This window comes from Hypanus sabinus, chromosome 11 (genome assembly GCF_030144855.1).
Source record: "Hypanus sabinus isolate sHypSab1 chromosome 11, sHypSab1.hap1, whole genome shotgun sequence".
NCBI lineage: Eukaryota > Metazoa > Chordata > Chondrichthyes > Myliobatiformes > Dasyatidae > Hypanus > Hypanus sabinus.
In genome coordinates this window covers 98449695-98470499 of record NC_082716.1, presented here as the reverse complement: position 1 = coordinate 98470499, position 20805 = coordinate 98449695, and the positions used below count along the sequence as shown (strand labels likewise).

The window sequence follows — 20805 nt, the reverse complement described above, 5'->3', positions numbered from 1 at the left end:
AGGGAGAGAGTGAGTGTGAGTGAGAGAGTGTGTGAGTGAGAGAGAGGTGTGTGTGAGAGTGAGGAGGGTGAGTGAGAGAGTGGAGTGAGTGGAGAGGTGAGTGAGTGAGTGAGTGAGTGAGGAGTGAGTGAGTGATGGAGTGAGTGAGTGAGTGAGTGAGTGGTGAGTGAATGAGTGAGAGGGAGTGAGAGTGAGTGAGTGAGTGAGTGAGTGAGTGAGAGAGAGTGTGTGTGAGAGGGAGAGAGAGTGTGTGTAGTGAGTGAGAGTGGTGTGAGAGACAGGAGGAGTGAGTGTGTGAGAGAGAGGGATTGGAGTGAGTGAGTGAGTGAAGTGAGGAGGGAGAGAGAGTGAGAGGGACTGAGTGAGTGAGTGAGAGAGAGGTGGTGTGTGAGAGAGAGGGAGAGAGAGGTGAGTGTGTGTGAAAGTGAGAGAGGGGGACTGAGTGAGTGAGACAGTGTGTGTGAGAGCCAGGGAGAGAGAGTGAGTGAGTGAGTGAGTGAGTGAGTGAGTGAGTGATGAGTGAGAGGGAGAGAGTGAGAGGGACTGAGTGAGTGAGTGAGTGAGTGAGTGAGTGAGAGAGTGTGTCTGTGTGAGAGGGAGAGAGAGTGTGTGTAAGTGACAGAGTGTGTGTGAGAGACAGGGAGAGAGAGTGAGTGTGTGAGAGAGAGGATTGAGTGAGTGAGTGAGTGAGTGAATGAGTGAGAGGGAGAGAGAGTGAGAGGGACTGAGTGAGTGAGAGAGTGTGTGTGTGAGAGAGAGGGAGAGAGAGTGAGTGTGAGTGACAGTGTGTCTGTGTGAGAGGGAGAGAGAGTGTGTGTAAGTGACAGAGTGTGTGCGAGAGAGATGGAGAGAGAAAGGGGACTGAGTGAGTGAGAGAGTATGTGTGTGAGAGAGAGGGAGAGAGAGTGAGTGTGAGTGAGAGAGAGAGAGGGGACTGAGTAAGTGAAAGAGTGTGTGTGAGAGAGAGAGGGAGAGAGAGTGAGTGTGAGTGACAGTGTGTGTGTGAGTGAGAGAGAGAGAGGGGACTGAGTGAGTGAGGGAGTGTGTGTGTGAGAGAGAGAGAGAGAGTGTGTGAGTAACAGAGTGTGTGTGAGAGAGAGGGAGAGAGAGTGAGTGTGTGACAGAGTGTGTGTGAAAGTGAGAGAGAGGGATGAGTGTGAGAGAGTGTGTGTGAGAGAGAGAGAGAGTGAGTGAGTGAGAGTGTGTGTGTGAGTGAGAGAGAGAGTGAGTGTGAGTGACAGAGTGTGTGTGAACGTGAGAGAGAGGGACTGAGTGAGTGAGTGAGAGAGCGTGTGTGAGTGAGAGAGAGAGTGAGTGTGAGTGACAGTGTATGTGTGAGAGTGAGAGGGACTGAGTGAGGGAGTGAGTGAGAGAGTGTGTGTGTGAGGGAGAGTGAGTGTGAGTGACAGAATGTATGTGAGAGAGAGGGAGAGAGAGTGAGTGTGAATGAGAGAGAATAATTAAATAAGGGCAGGAGGTTGCTGTAGCTGAGAGTCTCTCCTCTCTGAATGGGGGAGGTGATGACTGTCAATGTCATCTGCCTGTCACTCAATGAACATTTGATGCATTCCTGAAACCTCATAGATTTATACAGCACTGAATGGGTTCTTTGGCCCAACTCATCCATGCTGACAAGTTGTCTAATTAGTTAAACACATTTGCCCATGTTTGGTTGATATCCCTCCAGACCTTTACCATCAATGTCCATGTCTGTATCTCTAATTCATGTGTATACTCATGTCCATGTCTATACTCTCATTATACACACCTCTACCACTTCTAGCAACTTGTCCCATGTACCCGCCAACAATTCATGTGAAAAAGTTGCTCCTCAAGTCCCTTTATATGTCAATGATTTGCATGACATAATTGATGGCACTGTGGCCAAGTGTGCAGACGATATAAAGATGGGTGGAGGAGCAGGTACGGGTGAGGAAACAGAGACTCTGCAGAAAGATTTAGACAGATTAGGAGAATGGGCAAAGAAGTGGCAGAAGAAATTTAGTGTTGTAAAGTGTATAGTTGTGCACTTTGGTGGAAGAAATAAGGGTATAGACTATTTTCTAAACAAGGACAAAATTCAGAAATCAGAGGCATAAAGAGACTTGCAGGTCCTTATTGGGGATTCCCTGATTAGTTAAGGCATCAGATGTTACAAGAGATACTTCAGAAGATGGTCCTGCTGAAGGACCTCAACCCAAAATATCAACAGTTTGCTTTCCTCCATAGAGGTTGAGTTTCTCCAGCATCATGTGCATGTCAATCATGAAATATCCTTTTCAGTTAAAATTATGGGAAATCCATGGCATTCTATAAATATAATAGAGTGGGATGTTTATGGACCAAAGCGGTAACCAAGATGCCATGGTCAAGGTCCTAAGTCAATGCTATTTATCTGTGTTCCTCAAGGAGAAGACACGGAATTTAATGGATTCAGGCATAGATATGTCGGCATCTGGAGCAGCTCAGATACAGTTCAATGCTACATAAAAAATAGAACATAGCTTTTTTCAAACTTTTAGTTGACACTGAGATCAATCCAGTGAGATTCTCTCCTACATAACCCTCATCTTTCTATCATCCACGTGCCTAAGAGTTTGTTAAATGCCCGTAAGGTATCTGAATCTACACCACCCTGACAAAGCATTCCATGCAACCACCTCTTTCTGTGTAAAAACTTATCTCTGACATCCCCCCTCTACTTTCCTCCAATCACTTTGATCAATTCACCTCTCATCCACCTTCGCTCCAAGGAGAAAACCCCTAGTTTGCTCAATCTTTCTTTGTAAAGATTCTCTCTCATTGAGGCAACATCCTGGGACATCTTCTCTGCACTCTCTAAAAGCTTCCATATCCTTCTAATAATGAGGTAACCAGAAATGAACACAATACTCCAAGTGTGGTCTAACCAGAATTTCGTAGAGCTGCAACCTCATGGCTCTTAAACTCAATCCTCTGATTAATGAAGGCCAACACACCATATGCTTTCATAACAGCCCATCAACTTGCACAGCTATTTTGAGGGATCTGTTTACATGGACCCCAAGTTCCCTCTGTTCCTCAAAAATGCCAAGAATCATGTCCTTAACCTGTATTCTACCTTTGAATTTGACCTTCCAAAATTAATAACTTTACACTTCTACAGGCTGAACTCCCACCTGCCACTTTTCAGCCAATATCTGCATCTTGTCAATGCCCATTGTTAATAACAACAATCTTCTACAATAACCACAATTCCACCAACCTTTGTGACTTTTATAAATAACCTGAATGAGGGAATTGAAGGGTGGGTTATTAAGTTTGCAAATGAAAGAAAGAGCAGGTGTCCCTGATCAAATCACTATGGAACATTGCTGGTCATCAGCCTCAAAGCAGAGCATTCTCCATCTACAATCACGCATGACTCCTGGCATTCTGAATACCACTATGGAGAACCTAATGAGATAGAACAAAACACACAAGAGCACTGCAAAGGAACAGGCCACTCAGCCCACATTGTTGTGCTGAACCAGTTAGAAAACAAACTCTAATCCCTCCTATCTACACCATGTCCATATCACTCCATCTTCCTCACATCCATATGCCAATCCAAATATCTCTTAAAAGCCTCTAATGTATTTGCCTCTACCAGCATACAGGGAAGTGCATTCCAGGCATCCACAACTCTTTGAGTAAATAAACTTACCCCTCATGTCTCCCTTGAAACTACAATGCAATGCATGCCTTCTGGTATTAAACATTTCAGGAAATAAATACACTCTGCCCACTCTATCTATTCCTCGCATAATCATTTAAACCTCTATCAGATCTCCTGCTAATCTCCGGGGCTCCAGATAAAACAATCCAAGTTTATCCAATTTCTCGTGATAGCACATACCCTCTAAATCAGGCAGCATCCTGGTAATAGAACATTGACCAGCGACCAATCCAGATGAAAAAGATTGAGAGGAGGGGATTTCAATCAGGTCAACTGTCTGAGTAGAAAAGGCAACATAACAGAGCATTGACCAGCCACCTATCTGCATTTGTGATTTATTAATAAGAACAAAGGAAGGTGGGGCAAGCACAGTGGCCATCATCTGAGTGGACAGAGTGGTGATCTTGAGGACTCAGCTCTTCGAGGCTTCGGTGAAGAGGGGTTTCAGTCAGGGAAAACAAAAAAAAAGACAAATTCTAGGTTACGATTTTTTTCTCCTTCCCTTCTTTATATCTGCTCAGCTAGGATAACAGAGATGCCAGGCAGGATAGTGGCATGCTCCTTTTGTGGGATGTGGGAAGGCAGGGAGATCTCCAGTGACCCTGACAACTACAACTGTGAGAAGTGCATCCAGCTGCAGTCTCTAACAATCCACATTAAGGAGTTGGAGCTGGAAATGGATGAACTCCAGGTCATTCAGGAAGTTGAAGGGGTGAAAGACAAGAGATATAAAATTACACCCAAGGTGTAGAACACAGGAAACTGGGTGACAGACAGGAAGGGGTTAAGGGGCCAGTGCAGAGTACCCCTGTGCCCATCTCCCTCAACAACAGGGATATTACTTTGGACACTGTTGGGGGTATGACCTAACAGAGGAAAGTCACAGTGGTTGGGTCTCTGGCACTGAGTCACCCTTTGTGACTCAGAAGGGAGGGGAAGGGGAGTGGGACGAAAAGGCATGCTGTGATGAAAGGGGACTCATTAGTTAGGGGAATGGACAGGAGGTTCTGTGGACAAAAAAGAGATGCCTGGATGGTATGTTGCCTCCCGGATGCCAGGGCCTGGGACATCTTGGATCAAGTACTCAGCATTCTTAAGTGAGAGGGGAACAGCCAGAAGTCATGGTCCATGTGGATACCAATGCCGTGGATAGGATGAGTGACGACTTTCTGCATAGGGAGTTCAGGGAGTTAGGTGCTAAGTTATAGGGCAGGACTGCAATGTTTGTGATCTCAGGACCGTTTCCCATGCCACATGCTAGTGAGGCCAGAACTAGGAAGATTATATAGTTTAAGGAATTGGTGTAGGAGGAAGGGCATAAAACTTCTGGATCATTTGGCTCTCTTCCAAGGAAGGTTGGACCTGTACAGAAGGGACAGTTTGCAGCTTAACTTAGAGAGGGACTAATAACCTAGCGCAGGGGTGGGCAAACTTTTTGACTTGAGGGCCACAAAGGGTTCTAAAATTTGACAGGGGGGCTGGACCAGGAGCAGATGGACGGAGTGTTTTGGTAATACACCTCATAAGAGAAAATAAAATATCATGGGATATGTAGAAAACATGTGCTTTAATTTCAATTGAAAATGAACAAATGCATTACAACAAAATATCTGTCTTTGAAGTTCCATGGTATTTAGCTATTTATTGAAATGTCTTTTAAAACACTGAAAATTAAATGAATAAAATACAGCTTTCTTTAATAGTAACAGTTATTATTTTAAAGCACTGAAAATTCTGTTATCCTTCAAGATATTATCATCATTACTCTCCTCCTGACTGTCTTTATTTCAAAAACGGTAGGAGATGCAGGTCTACTTGTCCTGCTCCTTCTTATTCAATTGTCCCCTGTGCCAAAACTCAACAACGACCCGCACAATGACAAAGCAGGGAGAGCCCTGTGCTCGCAAATCCCCGCAGGCGATCTCTCTTAGCCAGAACGTTGGCTAATTGTGAGCCGGTTCGGATGTGCCAGGAAATGGGTTGCCACAAGGTCACAAAGTAAAGCGGAAATGTGGAGTAATACGCTGCACCTCAACAATGTATATAGAGTGCGTCATCTATTGGGAAAACGCCAGAATTGCGGGGAAAAAACGTTAACAAGGTTTATTAATATAATTTCATCAAGTTCTGCGGGCCGGATTAAAAAGCTTAACGGGCTGCATATGGCCCGCGGGCCGTAGTTTGCCCATGCCTGTCCTAGCGGAAAGGTTTGTTAATGCTGCACAGTGTAGTTTAAACTAGAGTTGCAAGAGGATGGGAACCAGAGTGCCAGTACAGTTAGAGGAGAGGTTGTGGAGGTAGATGTTGGTAAGACCTCAGATAAAGTCAGGAATCAAGAGGTTGAGCATGGTCCGACCAGCGTCCTGAACTGTGTATATTTCAATGCAAGAAATATCATAGGAAAGGCGGATGGTAATGCTGAAGATGAGGTAGTTTACAAACAGGGGCAACGTGTACTGAAGAGAGATTGTTGATCGGGCAACTGCAGTCAACTGGACAAGATGCATTGTAAAAGGTGGACAAAATAAAAAAGGATGAAGACAGGACTGAAGGCGTTATATTTGAATGTGCGCAGTATGTGGAATAAGGTAGATGAACTTGTAGATTGGCGGGTATGATGTTGTAGACATCACTGAGTCATGGCTGAAAGAAGATTATAGGTGGGAGATTAATGTCCAAGAATACACATTGTATCGAAAGGATAGGCAGGAAGGCAGAATGGGTGGTGTTGCTCTGTTGGTCTTTTGCTCTGTAGATAGAGCTAAGGAAGTGCAAGGGTAAAAAGACCCTGATGGGAGTTGCATACAGAACCCCAAACAGTAGTAAGGATGTGGTCTACAAATTGCAACAGCAGATTGAAAATGCATCCCAAAAGGACAATGTTGCAATAGTCATGGGGGATTTTAGTAAGTAGGTAGATTGGGAAAATCAGGCTGGTGTTGGATTCCAAGAGGGGGACTTACTGAAATGCCTACAAGATGGCTTTTTACAGCAGCTCATGGTTGAGCCCACTACGGGATTAGTTTTTTTCTGGATTGGGTGTTGTGCAATGAACCAGAATTGATTAGAGAGCTTAAGGTAAAAGAACCCATGGGGTGGGGGGTGATCATAATATAATGAAAGTCACCCTGAAATTTGAGAAGGATAAGCTAAAGTCAGTGATGTTAGTTGTACAGCTGAGTAAAGGGAATTCCCCTAGATGAGCTGCCAGCCAAGGCTGACAAGCCCCATCTGCCCATGCAGGAGAAGGACAGCTCTGATCTCAAAACTCTGTTGTCTTGCTGCAGTACATACTAAAGGGGAAGGCTTCGGGAGTAAACCCCGAGGGAGATATCTGAAGCTGGAGTCCCCAAGGCAGTCCTACTTTGAGCTCAATGCTGACTGGCAACTACTTTGACACAGCTGGTACTGAACTGTATCGGCCTCTGCCGTTCCTCTCGGTTCATCAGATGCATGGAGAGGGGAAGCTTGTTCTCCATACCGTTCAGCCTAGGCTTGCAAGTCTAGGCAGCTAGGACACAACATCTGTGGTCGACCCTGACTGTCGGAGACCTCACTTGCTCAAATGAATTACATGGGCAAGAGAGAGAAGCTGGCCGGAATTGATTGGAAAAAAACACTGTCAAGGATGATGACAGACCAATAATGACTGGAATTTTTGAAACAACTCAGAAGGTACAGGATACATACATCCCAAAGAGGAAGAAGTATTCTGAAGGCAAGATGACACAACCGTGGTTAACAAGAGAAGTCAGAGCTAACATAAAAACAAAAGTGAGGGGATATAATAGAACAAAAATTAGTGGGAAGTTCGAGGATCAGGAAAATTTAAAAAATATCAGAAGGCAACTAAAGAAGTCATTATTAAAGTAAAGATGGAATATGAAAACAAGCTAGTCAATAACATTAAAGAGGATACCAAAACTTTTTTCAGATATATTGAGTGTAAAAGGGAGGTGAGAGTGGAATCAGACAGCTGGAAAACAAAGCTGGATAGGTAGTAATGGGGGACAATGACATGGCAGATGAACTGAATAAGTATCTTGTATCAGTCTTCACTGTGGATTTTGTTAGCAGTGTGGTGGAAATTCCAGTGTCAAGGGTTATGAAGTGTGCCAAGTGACAGTTTTCAGAGACAAGGTTCTTGGGAAGGCAGATAAGTCACCCAGACCAAATGACGTACACCACAAGGTTCTGAAAGAGGTGGCCGAGGAGGCTGTGGAGGCATTAGTGATGATCTTTCAGCCATATGGATTTCAGCAAGGCATTTGACAAGGTACCCCATGCAAGGCTTATTGAGAAAGTAAGGAGGCTTAGGATTGAAAAGGACCCATGCTTTGTGGATCCAGAACTGGCTTGCCCACAGAAGGCAAAGAGTGCTTGTAGACCGGTCATATTCTGCATGGAGGTTGGTGACCAGTGGTGTGCCTCAGGGATCTGTTCTGGGACCCTTACTCTTTGTGATTTTTATAAATGGCCTGGATGAAGTGGAGGGATGGGTTAGTAAATTTGCTGATGACACAAAGGTTGGGGATGTTGTGGATAATGTGGAGGGCTGTCAGAGGTTGCAGTAGGGCATTGATAGGATGCAAAACTGGGCTGAGAAATGGCAGATGGAGTTCAACCCAGATAAGTGTGAGGTGGTTCATTTTTATAGGTCAAATATGATGGCAGAATATAGTATTAATGGTAAGGCTCATGGCTGTGTGGAGGATCAGAGGGATCTTGGGGTCTGAGTCCATAGGATACTCAAAGCTGCTGTGCAGGTTGACTCTGTGTTTAAGAAGGCATATGAGTGAGGTGACCAGAAATGAGCACAGTACTCCAAGTGGGGTCTGACCAGGGTCCTATATAGCTGCAACATTACCTCTCAATAGATTCTGGAATGGTTCCAGAAGACTGGAAAATTGCAAATGTCACTCCACTCTTCAAGAAGGGAGAGAGACAGAAGAAAGGGAATTGTAGGCCAGTTAGTCTGACCTCAGTAGTTGGGAAGCTGTTGGAGTCGATTATTAAGGATGAATTCTCAGGATACTTGAAAGCACATGATAAAATAGACCATAGTCAGCATAGTTTCCTCAATGGAAAATCTTGTCTGACAAATCTGCTGGAATTCTTTTAAAAAATAACAAACAGGATAGACAAAAGAGAATTGGGTGGTGTGTATTTGGATTGTCAGAAGGCCTTCGACAAGGTGCTATGCATGAGGCTGCTTAACAATCTACGAGTTATGGTATTACAGGAAGGATTCGAGCATGAATAAAGCATTGGCTGGTTGGCAGGAGCCAAACAGTGGGAATAAAGGGAAACTTTTCTGGTTGGCTGCTGATGATTAGTGGTGTTCCACAGCGGTCTGCGTTGCGACTCATTCTTTTTACGTTATATGTCAATGATTTGGACAATGGAATTGATGGCTTTCTTGCAAAGTTTGCAGATGATATGAAGATAGACAGAGTGGCATGTAGTTTTGAGGAAGTAGAGAAGTTACAGAAGGACCAACAGATTAGGAGAATGGGCGAGGGAGTGGCAGATGGGATACAGTGTTGGGAAGCGTATAGTCAAGCACTTTGGTAGAAGAAATGAAAGGGTAGATTATTTTCTAAATAGAGAGAAATTACAAAAAATCTGAGGTGACTTGGGAGCCCTTGTGAAGAATTTCCTAAAGATTAGTTTGCAGGTTGAGTCTGTGGTGAGGAAAGCAAATGCAATGTTAGCATTCTTTTCAAGAGAACTAGAATATAAAAGCAATATATATTGAGACTTCATAAAGCACTGGTGATTACCTAGTAAATCTGCTCTATCTATTCATTCTTTCTTTTCTAACTATGGTATCTCTGATGTGTGCCATTTTTTCCACCCTAATGAGAGAGATTACTCATTTTTTTCACATGTCCACCATACTTTTACTAGAATTGATTATTTTTTAATCGATAATCAGTTGATTCCATCAGTTCACTCTTGTGATTATCAGAGTATATTGATATCAGATCATGCCCCAGTTACCTTATCTATAAATTTTCCTGGTCTTCCTCAAATGAATAAACATTGGCGTTTTAATCCGACTTTGTTATCGGATAATGATTTTGTAAAATTTATGGAGGACCAGATTACTTTTTTCTTAAACACTAATACATCATCTGAAATCTCATCCCAGTTTGTTTGGGATGCTATGAAAGGATATCTGAGGGGTCAAATAATTTCTTATGCAGCGAATCATAAAAGAAAGACTCATTCAGAGCGATTAGATTTGATCAGTCAGATTAAAATAACAGACCAACTATATGCCCAGACTAAAAATTCTAAACTGTACAAGAAGCGAGTAGAACTTCAAACTAAGTTTGACTTTATCTCCACCCAACCAGTTGAACGTCAACTTCTTGAAAGCAAGAGCCGATTTTTATATCCATGATGATAAATCCAGCAAGTTCTTAGATAACCAATTAAGATACTCTAAAACTAAACAACACATTACAAAGATTCGAATGGAAAATGGGAATATTATTTTGAATCATTCTGAAATTAACAATTCATTTAAGAATTATTATTCTTGACTTTATACCTCTGAATCTTTAAATGATAATTTTTCTTTTAACCATTTTTTAAATAGTCTGAATATTCCTTTGCTCTCCTCCGACTTTAAAGCTAAACTCGATGAGCCATTATCATTAGAAGAAATATCTTCTACCATTTCTGCACTGCAGTCGAGCAAATCTCCTGGACCTGACGGGTTCTCTGCAGAATTTTATAAATCATTTTCCTCACTACTCTCATCTCAGTTATTGTTATTCTATCTGACTCATTTAAATATGGTAAATTGCCACCATCACTTAACGAGGCATGTATTATTCTTTTAGCTAAAAAAGGTAAAGATCCAACAGAGTGTTCTTCATATAGGCCAATTTCTTTGTTAAATGTTGATGTTAAAATTTTAGCTAAAGGTTTGGCTCATAGATTGGAGGCCATTATACCTTCTGTTATTTCTGAATCTTCTTTGAGAAAATTTTGCTAATCTTTTAAATTCTACAAAACAGAGTTTGACACAATGGTCACCCTTATCTATGTCTCTGGTAGGTCATATTAATGTTATTAAAATGTATACCCTTCCTAAATTTTTATATTTATTTCAGTCTATACCAATTTTTATTTCTAAAGCTTTTTTTGATTCCTAAAATTCTATCATTTTGTTTTATCTATGGGAGGACAAACATTCTAGACTCAATAAAGCTTACCTTCAAAAATCAAAAAAAGAAGGTGGTATGGCTTTACCTAACTTCCATTTATATTATTGGGCAGCTAATATTCGCTGTCTTACTTTTTAGTCCTTTTTTCATAATCAGTCTGATTGTCCAAAATGGGTGGCAATGGAGTTGAACTCTACTAAGAATATCTCTATTTCCGTACTTCTTGGATTGGCACTTCCTGCCTAAACTAATTGTCAATCCACTTAATAGACATACTCTGAGAATATGGGTTCAGTTTAGAAGATTTAATGGCCTTCATGGTTTCTCTCTCTCCAGTCCTATTTTACATAATCATCTTTTTCTACATATGCAAGACTTAACATTTCATGATTGGTATAGAATGGGCATTAAGTGCTTTGTAGATCTTTTCATATACAATTGTTAGGCAACTTTTCAACAACTCTCTGTAAAGCTTAATCCACCCAATACCCAGTTCTTTAGATACCTTCAAATTAGACATTTCATTAACCCTTTATTGTCTAATTTTCCTGAGATGCCTGAGAAAAATGTGGTGGACCTGTTTCTTTGTATTAATCCATTGGGCAAAGGCTTAATATCTTTTGTTCATGATAAATTAGTGACCTTGAGATGTGCCCCCTTTGATAAAATTAGAACTGCTTGGGAGCATGATCTAAATATTTCTTTAAGTGATGCAGTTTGGGATTCAATTCTTAAGTCAGTCAATTCAACCTCTTTATGGGCTCGCCACTGTCTTTTACAGTTCAAGGTTGTACATAGGGCTCACATGTCTAAAATCCATGGTTTTATCCTGACATTAGCCCTTTTAGTGACAAGTGTAAAGGTGGCGAGTCGTTTCTTATCCATATGTGCTGGGCTTGTCCCAGTTTAGAGAAATTTTGGCGAGAAGTTGTTTCATCTTTATCCCATATTCTTAATTGCCACGTAGAACCTAATCCTCTGATTGCCCTTTTTGGTACCTTGGGTAATGTAGAGTCTGACTAAATGCCGAACATTATCTTTTGCCTCTCTATTGGCTAGACGCTTAGTTCTCCTTAAGTGGAGAGATGTTGCCCCACCCACTCATGCTCAATGGCTTAGTGATATTATGTCCTGTTTAGATCTTGAAAAAATTTATTACTCACTTCTCAACTCTGACATAAAATTTCAAAAGGTGTGGGGACCTTTACTTGATTATTTTCATAACTCCTCTTTAGATTCAGCTTATTCTTCTTAATCCCCTACTTACAGCATTTTTTCCCTCTAAATTTTATGGTTTCTTTTTGATGGAAATTACATTATAATTTTTGTAGTAGGCATTATTATTCTTTTTAACTATATTTAGAGTTTTGGGGGTTGAATGCTCTCTCTTTAATTTTTTTACACAATGGCCTGGAGGTTTCCAGTGGGTGGAAGGAGAGGATTCTAACTTTATATGACTTTATTCTGGGTGCTGTTTTCTTATTGTTATGAATTATACTTTTGATATGTTTACTTTGCATTGTATTAACTCATTTTGCTGTTGGTTTTTTTTCTTTGTAGTTGGTTTGTAGAAATACATTAAAAAATCAATTTAAAAAATGAAGCACTGGTGAGGCCTCACTTGGAGTATTGTGAGCAGCTTTAGGCTACCTGTCTTAGAAAGGTTGTGTTGAAAATGGAGAGGGTTCAAAGGAGGTTCATGAATATGATTTCAGGTTTGAATGGCTTGTCATATGAAAAGTGTTTGATGGTTTTGAGACTGTATTCACCGGAAATCAGAAGAATGAGGGGTAAACTAGATAGGGATCCGCTGGTCTCATGAGACCATGGATTTGTGCCTTGGAAGGTTTTCAGGGCACAGGCCTGGGCAGGGTTGTATGGGAGACCGGCTGTTGCCCAAGCTGCAAGCCTTCCCCTCTCCACACCACCTATGTTGTCCAAGGGAAGGGCACTAGGAGCCAAGCAGCTTGGCACCGGTGTCATCACAGAGCAATGTGTTGTTAAGTGTCTTGCTCAAGGACACAACACTCTGCCTCAGCTGAGGCTTGAACCAGTGACCTTCAGATCACTAGACCAATGCCTTATCCACTAGGCCACACACCAACCACCAACATGGTGGGGGGGGGGGGGGTGGTAAACTAATTGTAACTTATTGAATGGAGAAATGCCTTGATAGAGTGGACATGAGAGAGTCTAAGATCAGCGGACATAGCCTCAAAATAAAGGGGTGTCCTTTTAGAATGTAGATGAGGAGGTATTTCTCTGCCACAGGCAGCTGTGGAGGCCGAGTCTTTATGTATATTTAAGGCATAAGTTGATAGGTTCTTGATTGGTCAGTGCATGAAGGGATATGGGGAGAAGGCAGGAGACTGGGGCTGAGAGGGAAAATGGATCAGCCATGATGAAATGAAAAGACTTGATGGGACAACTGGCCTAATTCTGCTCCTATATCTTATGGGCTTATACCTCATCTGCACCCTCTCCTATAGTGAGGTGACAAGGATTGTACGTAATAATCCAGAGGTGGCCTATGTTCCAACATAACTTCCTAACTTTTAGTAAATGCCTTACTAAAATCCATTTACACCACATCTACTGCTCTACCTTCATGAATGTGCTTTGTTACCTTTTGAAAGAATTCAGCCAGGCCCTTGAGACATGACCTTCTTCTCACATAGTTATGCTAACTATCCCTAATCAGACTATGCTTGTAAATCCTGTTTCTAAGAATCTTCTCCAATAATTTTCCCAAGACTGAAGTAAGACTCACTGGTCTATAATTCCCAGGGTTATCACTTTTCCCTTTCCTAAACAAAGGAATAACATTTACCACCATATGGTACCACTCCTGTGGCCAGTGAGGAGGCAAAGGTCATTGCCAAAGGTGCAGCAATCTCTTCCTTTGCTTCCTTAGCAACCTGGAGTATATCCTGTCTGGCCCAGGGTATTTATCTGTCCTAATGTTTTCTAAAAGTTCAGGAACATCCTCCTTCTTAAAAAGTTCCAGCATATCAGCCTGTCTTACTCTGTTCTCACAAATGTCAAGATCCCTCTCCCTGTTGAATACTGAATCCAAATATTCACATAGGACCTCCCTATCTCCTCTTACTCGAGGCATTTGTTTCCTTTTCTACACAGTTTGTTCCACCTTTATTCATGTCACCCTCCTGCTCTTCCTACACATGTAGAGCACCTTGTGGTTTTCCTTAATCCTACTTCCCAAGTTCTGCTAAGATCAATCTTCAGCTCCTTCCTGGTATGTTGTAACTCTCCAGAGCCCGGTCTGATCCTTGCTTCCTAAACCTTTGGTGAGCTTCCTTCTTCCACTTGACGAGATGTTTCACACCTCTTGTCAACCATGGTTCCTTTACCCTACCATTCGTTCTCTACCTCAATGAGACAAACCCATCCAGAGCCCCTTGCAAGTACTCTCAAAACAACTTCCACATTTCCTATGTGCATTTCCCTGACTACACTTGTTCACAATTTATGCTACCAAGTTCCTGCCTAATGGCATCATAATTCTCATTCCCCCAATTGAATACTTCCCCATACTGTTTGGCCATATCCCTATATAAGACTAATGTAAAGGTCAGGGAAGTGCGGTGATTGTCTTCAAAATGCTCACCCACCAAGAGATCTGTTACCTTACCAGGCTCATCACCTAGATCCGTGACCTCTCCTCTCGTTGGTGTATCTACATATTGTGTCAGGAAGCCTTCTGGACACAGCTAACAAATGCTGCCTCATCTACAACTTTTGCACTAAGGATATTATGGCAAACTGATGTTATACGCACCATAATGGCTGTTAAGTTCACAGGGCCAGGTGTGATCTAGCCCAGGTTCCTTTGGGAAGCAAAGGAGTTTATGACTGAGGCCTTGAAGTGATTTCTGCTAGAAGACTAGAAAACAGTTAACGTTGCTGCATTATTTAAGAAGGGAAGTAGCGATAAGTCAGGTAACATCAGGCCACTGTACTTTACAATCAGTGGGATGGAAATTATTTGAGGAAGTATAAAGGAACAGGATTTACATACATTTGGAAAGGCAGAGTCTGATCAGAGATAACACATTTGGCTTTGTGCAGGGAGATACTGCCTCACTAATTTGAAGGAGCTTTTGGAGAACTTAACTAAGAAGGTTGATTAAGGCAAGGTGGTTGGTGCTGACTGTGTGGATTTTTAAGGTATTTGACTATTGAACGTTGATGAACAGAGGGACCTTTGAGTTCAAGTCCATTGTTCCTGATGATTGCAACAGGTTTATTGGCAATGAAGGCATAAGGCACACTTGCCTTCATAAGTCAGGGCACACATTATAAAAGTTTGGACATTATATTACAACTTTAGAATAAACTGGTTAGGCTGCAATCAGTGTATTGGGTGTATTTCTGGTCACCATACTTTAGGAAGACTGTGGTTGAGCTGGAGAGGGTGCAGAAGAGATTCACAAAGACTTACCTGGTTTAGAGGACTTCAGTTATGGAGAGGGAATTGACAAGCTGGGCTTGTCAGGTCTTGGACAGTTAGGTCATATCCTGAGGCTGAAAGGTAACCTGGCAGAGGTATACAAAATTATCGGAGTATATATTCAGAATGCTTGTAGGGCTATCAAAAAAATAAGAGGACAAACATTTAACGTGAGAGGAAGGATTTATAAAGGTGAGCTGAGTGATGTTTTTATTAATGTTTGCTGCCAGAGGAAGTGGTAGAATTGTATACGATTACTCCATTTTAGAGACACTTAGACACTAAAATAAGCAAAGTCACGAAAGGCCTTAGTTCAAATGGAGGCAAAGGAATTAGTCAGATGAGCAAAAGAGTAGGCATGGGCAGACCCCACTTGGAGTACTGTGTTCAGTTCTGGTCGCCTCACTACAGGAAGGATGTGGAAGCCATAGAAAGGGTGCAGAGGAGATTTACAAGGATGTTGCCTGGATTGGGGAGCATGGCTTATGAGAATATGTTGAGTGAACTCAGCCTTTTCTCCTTGGAGCGAAGGAGGATGAAAAGTGACCTGATAAAGGTGTATAAGATGATGAGAGGCATTGATGGATAGTCAGAGGCTTTTTCCCAGGGCTGAAATAGTTGCCACAAGAGGACACAGGTTTAAGGTGTTGGGGAGTAGGTACAGAGGAGATGTCAGGGGTAAATTTTTAACTCAGAGAGTGGTGAGTGCGTGGAATGGGCTGCCAGCAACGGTGGTGGAGGCAGATACAATAGAGTCTTTTAAGAGACTTTTAGATAGATACATGGAGCTTAGAAAAATAGAGGGCTATAGGTAAGCCTAGTAATTTCTAAGGTAGGGACGTGTTTGACACAACTTTGTGGGCCGAAGGGCCTGTATTGTGCTGTAGGTTTTCTATGTTTCTATGGACATGGTGATGCTAAAGATCCGATTCTTTGCTGTGAAACTTTATGACTCTATCACTGATAACAGCCTTGGGAATCATCACCACCACTTCTGACAAACTCTGAAAAAATCACCTATCTGTACAGGAGCCAATCCCTTATTCTTTTGGAAAAATGTAAAGACTTTAGAGAGGGTGCAGAAGAGATTTACTGATTTGGCTCCCGAGTTAAAGCTCATTAAATATATGGATAGACTAGGAACTTGCTTGTCCTCAGAACCAAAGAGGAGTTCACTTCATGAAAGGAATCAGAACAGACAAAGAAAGACACTTCTTATAGAGAACAGAGTCAATTGCGTACAGAATTAAAGTGATTGGCAACAGAGCCAAACATTACAAGAAGATCCAGCTTATCTGCAGACATTTGCTGAATAAAGGGTGTGCTGCACTCGTTCATTTATTTATTTATTAAGATTCCACGTGGAAGAGGCCCTTCTGGATCTTTGAGATGCACCACCCAACAATCCCTCAATTTACAATAGAACACCGGACAATTTACAATGACCAATTAACCTATCCTTTGGACTGTGGGAGGAAACCAGAGCACCTGGAGGAAACCCACGCAGTCACAGGGAGAACGTACAAACTCCTTACAGGCAGCAGTGGGAATTGAACCCAGATTGCTGGTACTTTAAAGTGTTATGCTACTGTGGCCGTTACGCTACTGTGCCGCCCCACATTTCCGAAGGCTAGGGAGGGAAACTTGGCAGATTCACATTCAACATGTGAATTAATCACCCATATGTATACAAGTGGAGGTAGGAAGTGAAACAATGAGCAGAGGGAGCAAGGGTAGGGAGAGGGAGGGGGAGGTAGAGCGGGAAAATCAAGCATAAGGAGAGGTGGGAGGGGAGCAAGAGTTGGGGAGAGAGGGGATGGAGGGAAGGGGTGAGGGAGAGAAGTATGGAAGAGAAAAAAGGAAGAACAGATGAGGAAAAGACAGGGCCAGTGAAATGGCAGGGCAGAGAGAGGTCAATAGTTTATGGTGAAATGAGAAGTGGATAGCTGTGCGCATGAGAGAACTGAGTGTTCTGCCAAAGCAAAAGAAAGAATATTGCAGTGTACAGGGATATTCCTGGGGGGAGAGTGGAGTGAAGTCGGAAGCTGCCAGGGTAGAGAGAGGACAGCGAAAGGTGTGGGGGTGTGCAGATGGGAGAAGAGTGGAAGGGGATGTGGAAGGGGTGGGGGAGCAGGAGGAATTGGGAGGGGATCAAGGGGGTGGGGAAAGGGAAGATGGGAGAGAGGGAGGGATGAAAGTAGGAGAGAGTAAGTTTGTGGAGTGGAGGGGAGAGGTATGGAGGGGAATAGGATGGTGGGAATGTGGAGGAGGAGGAGAAGGATCGTGCAGAGGAGGAATGGGAGGGTAGAGGGGAGAAGTGGCGTGAAGGAAAGAGAGAGTGAGTATGGAGGGGTGTAGTAAGGGATGAGGGGGTAATTGTGAGGAGACATTCTGTGGATGTGGGTCAGCTGTGCTCATGTGTTTCTGGTGTTGGAGTGGTGCTGTGCAGCTGAGGAGGAGCGGACACTCCGGGGGTATAGGGGCAATGTGGGATGTCTGCTGGTGGAAGTGTTGATGGGATTCGGTCGGGCTGACGTGTAACTCCATAGCTGGAGAGTTGTTGATGGAAGAGATGGTCTGTGCAGGGATCAGGTTCCTGGGGGAGGGAGGGCTTCATACCTGCTACCGAACTCTCTGCCGTGTACCCAGTGATGCACTGCTGCCTAAGCAGGGAGACCTCTCTCTCCAGCAGCTCAATACGGTCGATAAGGTTCTTGAGCAGCGAGTTGGTCAGACAATCACAGGCCTGCTGGGGGACGAAGATGTTGTGGGTGAAGCCCACCTGATTCTGCAAGGTCTGGTTTTGTTGGAAGTACTCATCAGCATAGCCATGCTGGGAAGGTTTAGTCAGTCCCAGGGCGCAGTCCGCCCTGACTGAACAGAGCGGCTCCTGTGGCATGTTGATGTTGTAGATGTGATTGAAGATGATCGCCTGCCGTTTCAGCAGCATGGTGTGGTTAACCCGATGAACACTGACTGAAGCTTCAGCATCCTTCTGCCATTGTGCCTTAACCAACACCTGATACTTGCCAGAATCCATCAGCGTACTGAGCCAAAGCACCAGAACAGGCAAGAGCAGCCTCATCTCAGCATGGATGACCGGGTGCCACCTGAACTGAAGATGAACTGGATTAGGAGCTGCAAAGCAAAGGTCAGAGTGTCAAACCAAAACTCCTGCTGAAACTTCACTTCCAACATGCTCCCAATGTGCCTTTAACCACAATAATCATCAAGAGCACTATGTCTGTGCAGGCACTGTCCCTACCAACCACTGGCTCATTAAGCCATGCCTCAGTTTTCAAATTTGCATTGGCTAAACCCTTCATGTCTCTCCTGCAACACACCCCACCCCAGTTCCTTCGCTAAACTTCCCAGCCCAACAGTCTAATGAAAGACCCTCTCTGTTCAAAACCAAGCCACTGGCATCCTGACTGTTCCCACTCCTCCCCCCCACACACCAACCAACCAAGTACGGAGGTCCTGACCCCTGCATCTCCCTCTTTAACGTTCACTACTTCTCTCATTATCTTCCTTAAAATGCTGCTTTACACCAAACTTAAGCTTCCTGTCTGAGGTGACTCAGTACCGAGTTACTATGAAGTCACTCAGTACGTTTCTCTGGTGCCACATAAATACAGGGGGCTTTGTCAAAAAGTGGGGTGGGCGGAGGTAGATATCAGAGCTTCTCTGCAAGAGTTAGATGCGAGTCACTGAGACGACTCATTCAGACTGCTCCAGAAGGCTCAGTGGTATCGGAAGTTGTTGAATGCTTCCTTTCTGAGAGAAAAGTCAAGCCATCTACCACTTTGCTCAATTACGTTATCTCTGTTTCTTTGTTTTGCTCTTGACAGTCCAAGGAGGAAGAATTTATTTAAACACTGATGTATTGCTATAATCTTATTTCTTGATGATGAAGCTATAAGAGCATTACAAGGATCTTTGAAAGAAGAGGATGTGCTGGATGGAGACACTAAGACATAGCAGTTGGATGCCTGCCTGCTTCATTCTCCAGCACCTGCTCTGACCCAGTAATACTGCCCCCATTCTCAGCTTCCTCTAAGGGGACTGGCACCAAAATCGTCAGCAGGCAAATCAGACTGACTGGTGCCTCTCATTCCCAGCTTTAATAGTGTGAGCACACACGGCCTGGACAGTTTCATAATCAAATCAATCACAAAAATAACACTGAGAAAATAATCTCCCGAGAACTTGATAATCACAAATAGCCTGATAACAAACAAGCTGAGAAAGATTAGAACAAGGTATGTGAAAAGAAACCAGTGCTGGCCGCAGACATACACAATACTCACAGTTTGAAGGGAACGACTCACTTCTTTCCAGTAATGGGAGGAAGAAAGCAGTAGAATCTACAAAGGGATAAAGGTAATTGGGTGAGTACGAAGCATGGGAAAGTGTCAAATGATGTATTTTGACTGCTGAAGTGCAAAGAGATTACGTTTAAATGAAGAGGGCATATTTAGAGTCATTGAGTCATGGAGAAGTACAGTACAGAAACAGGCCCTTCAACCAATCTAGTCCATGCTAAAATTATTTAAACTGCCTACTCCCATCAGCCTGCACGGGGACCACAGCCCTCCATACCCCTACCACCCACATACCTATCCAAACTTCTCTTAAATGTTGAAATTGAGCTTGCATGCACCACTCTCATGACCCTCTCACCCTTAACCCCTAACCTCTGGTTGTAGTCCCACCCAAGCTCAGTGGTAAAAGCCTGCTTGTATTTACCCTGTCTATACCCTCATAATTTTTATACCCCTATCAAATCACCTCTCAATCTTTTGAGTTCTAAGGAATAAAGTCCTAACCTATTCAATCTTTCCTTATAACCCAGATCCTCCAGTCTTGGCAACATCCTTGTAAATTTTCTCTGTACTCTTTTAACCTTAGTTACATCCTTCCTGTAGGTAGGTGACCAAAACTGCTCACAATACTCTAAACTAGACCTCACCAACATCTTATACATCTTTAACATAACATCCTATCTCCTGTTCTCAATACTTTGATTTATGAGTCCAATGTGCCAAAAGCTTTCTTAATGACCCTATCTACACGTGACACTGCTTTCAATGAATTAAGGATCTATATTCCCAGATCCCTTTGTTCTACTACACTCCTCAGTGTTCTGCCGTTCACTCTGTAAGACCTACCCTGGTTGCTCCTATTGAAGTGCAACACTTCACACTTGTCTGCATTAAATTCCATCTGCCATTTTTCCACCCATTTTTCCAGCTGATCCTCCTTTGCTCCAAGGAAAACAAACCCAGTGTCAACCACTCCTTACAATAAAATTCTTCCATACCAAACAATATTCTGGAGAATTTCCTCTTCAGTCTCATTCTTCCTACAGTGTGGCAAACAGAACAGCATACAGTACTCCATTTAGAACATGAAAGCCATAACAGCCTTTTCGCTGTCCACTATGTCCCCAATAT

The 20805-nt window shown here is 43.0% G+C and overlaps 1 protein-coding gene across 1 annotated transcript in view; it reads right to left on the bottom strand.

Annotated features, from left to right (window-relative positions):
* The window catches only part of tnr (tenascin R (restrictin, janusin)), a 167825-nt gene that overhangs the window by 143181 nt on the left and 3839 nt on the right, over nt 1-20805 (bottom strand). The window contains exon 2 of the mRNA XM_059983537.1: nt 17969-18487. Coding sequence (XP_059839520.1) covers nt 17969-18487 — 519 coding nt within the window. The remainder of the gene's footprint in view (nt 1-17968; nt 18488-20805) is intronic.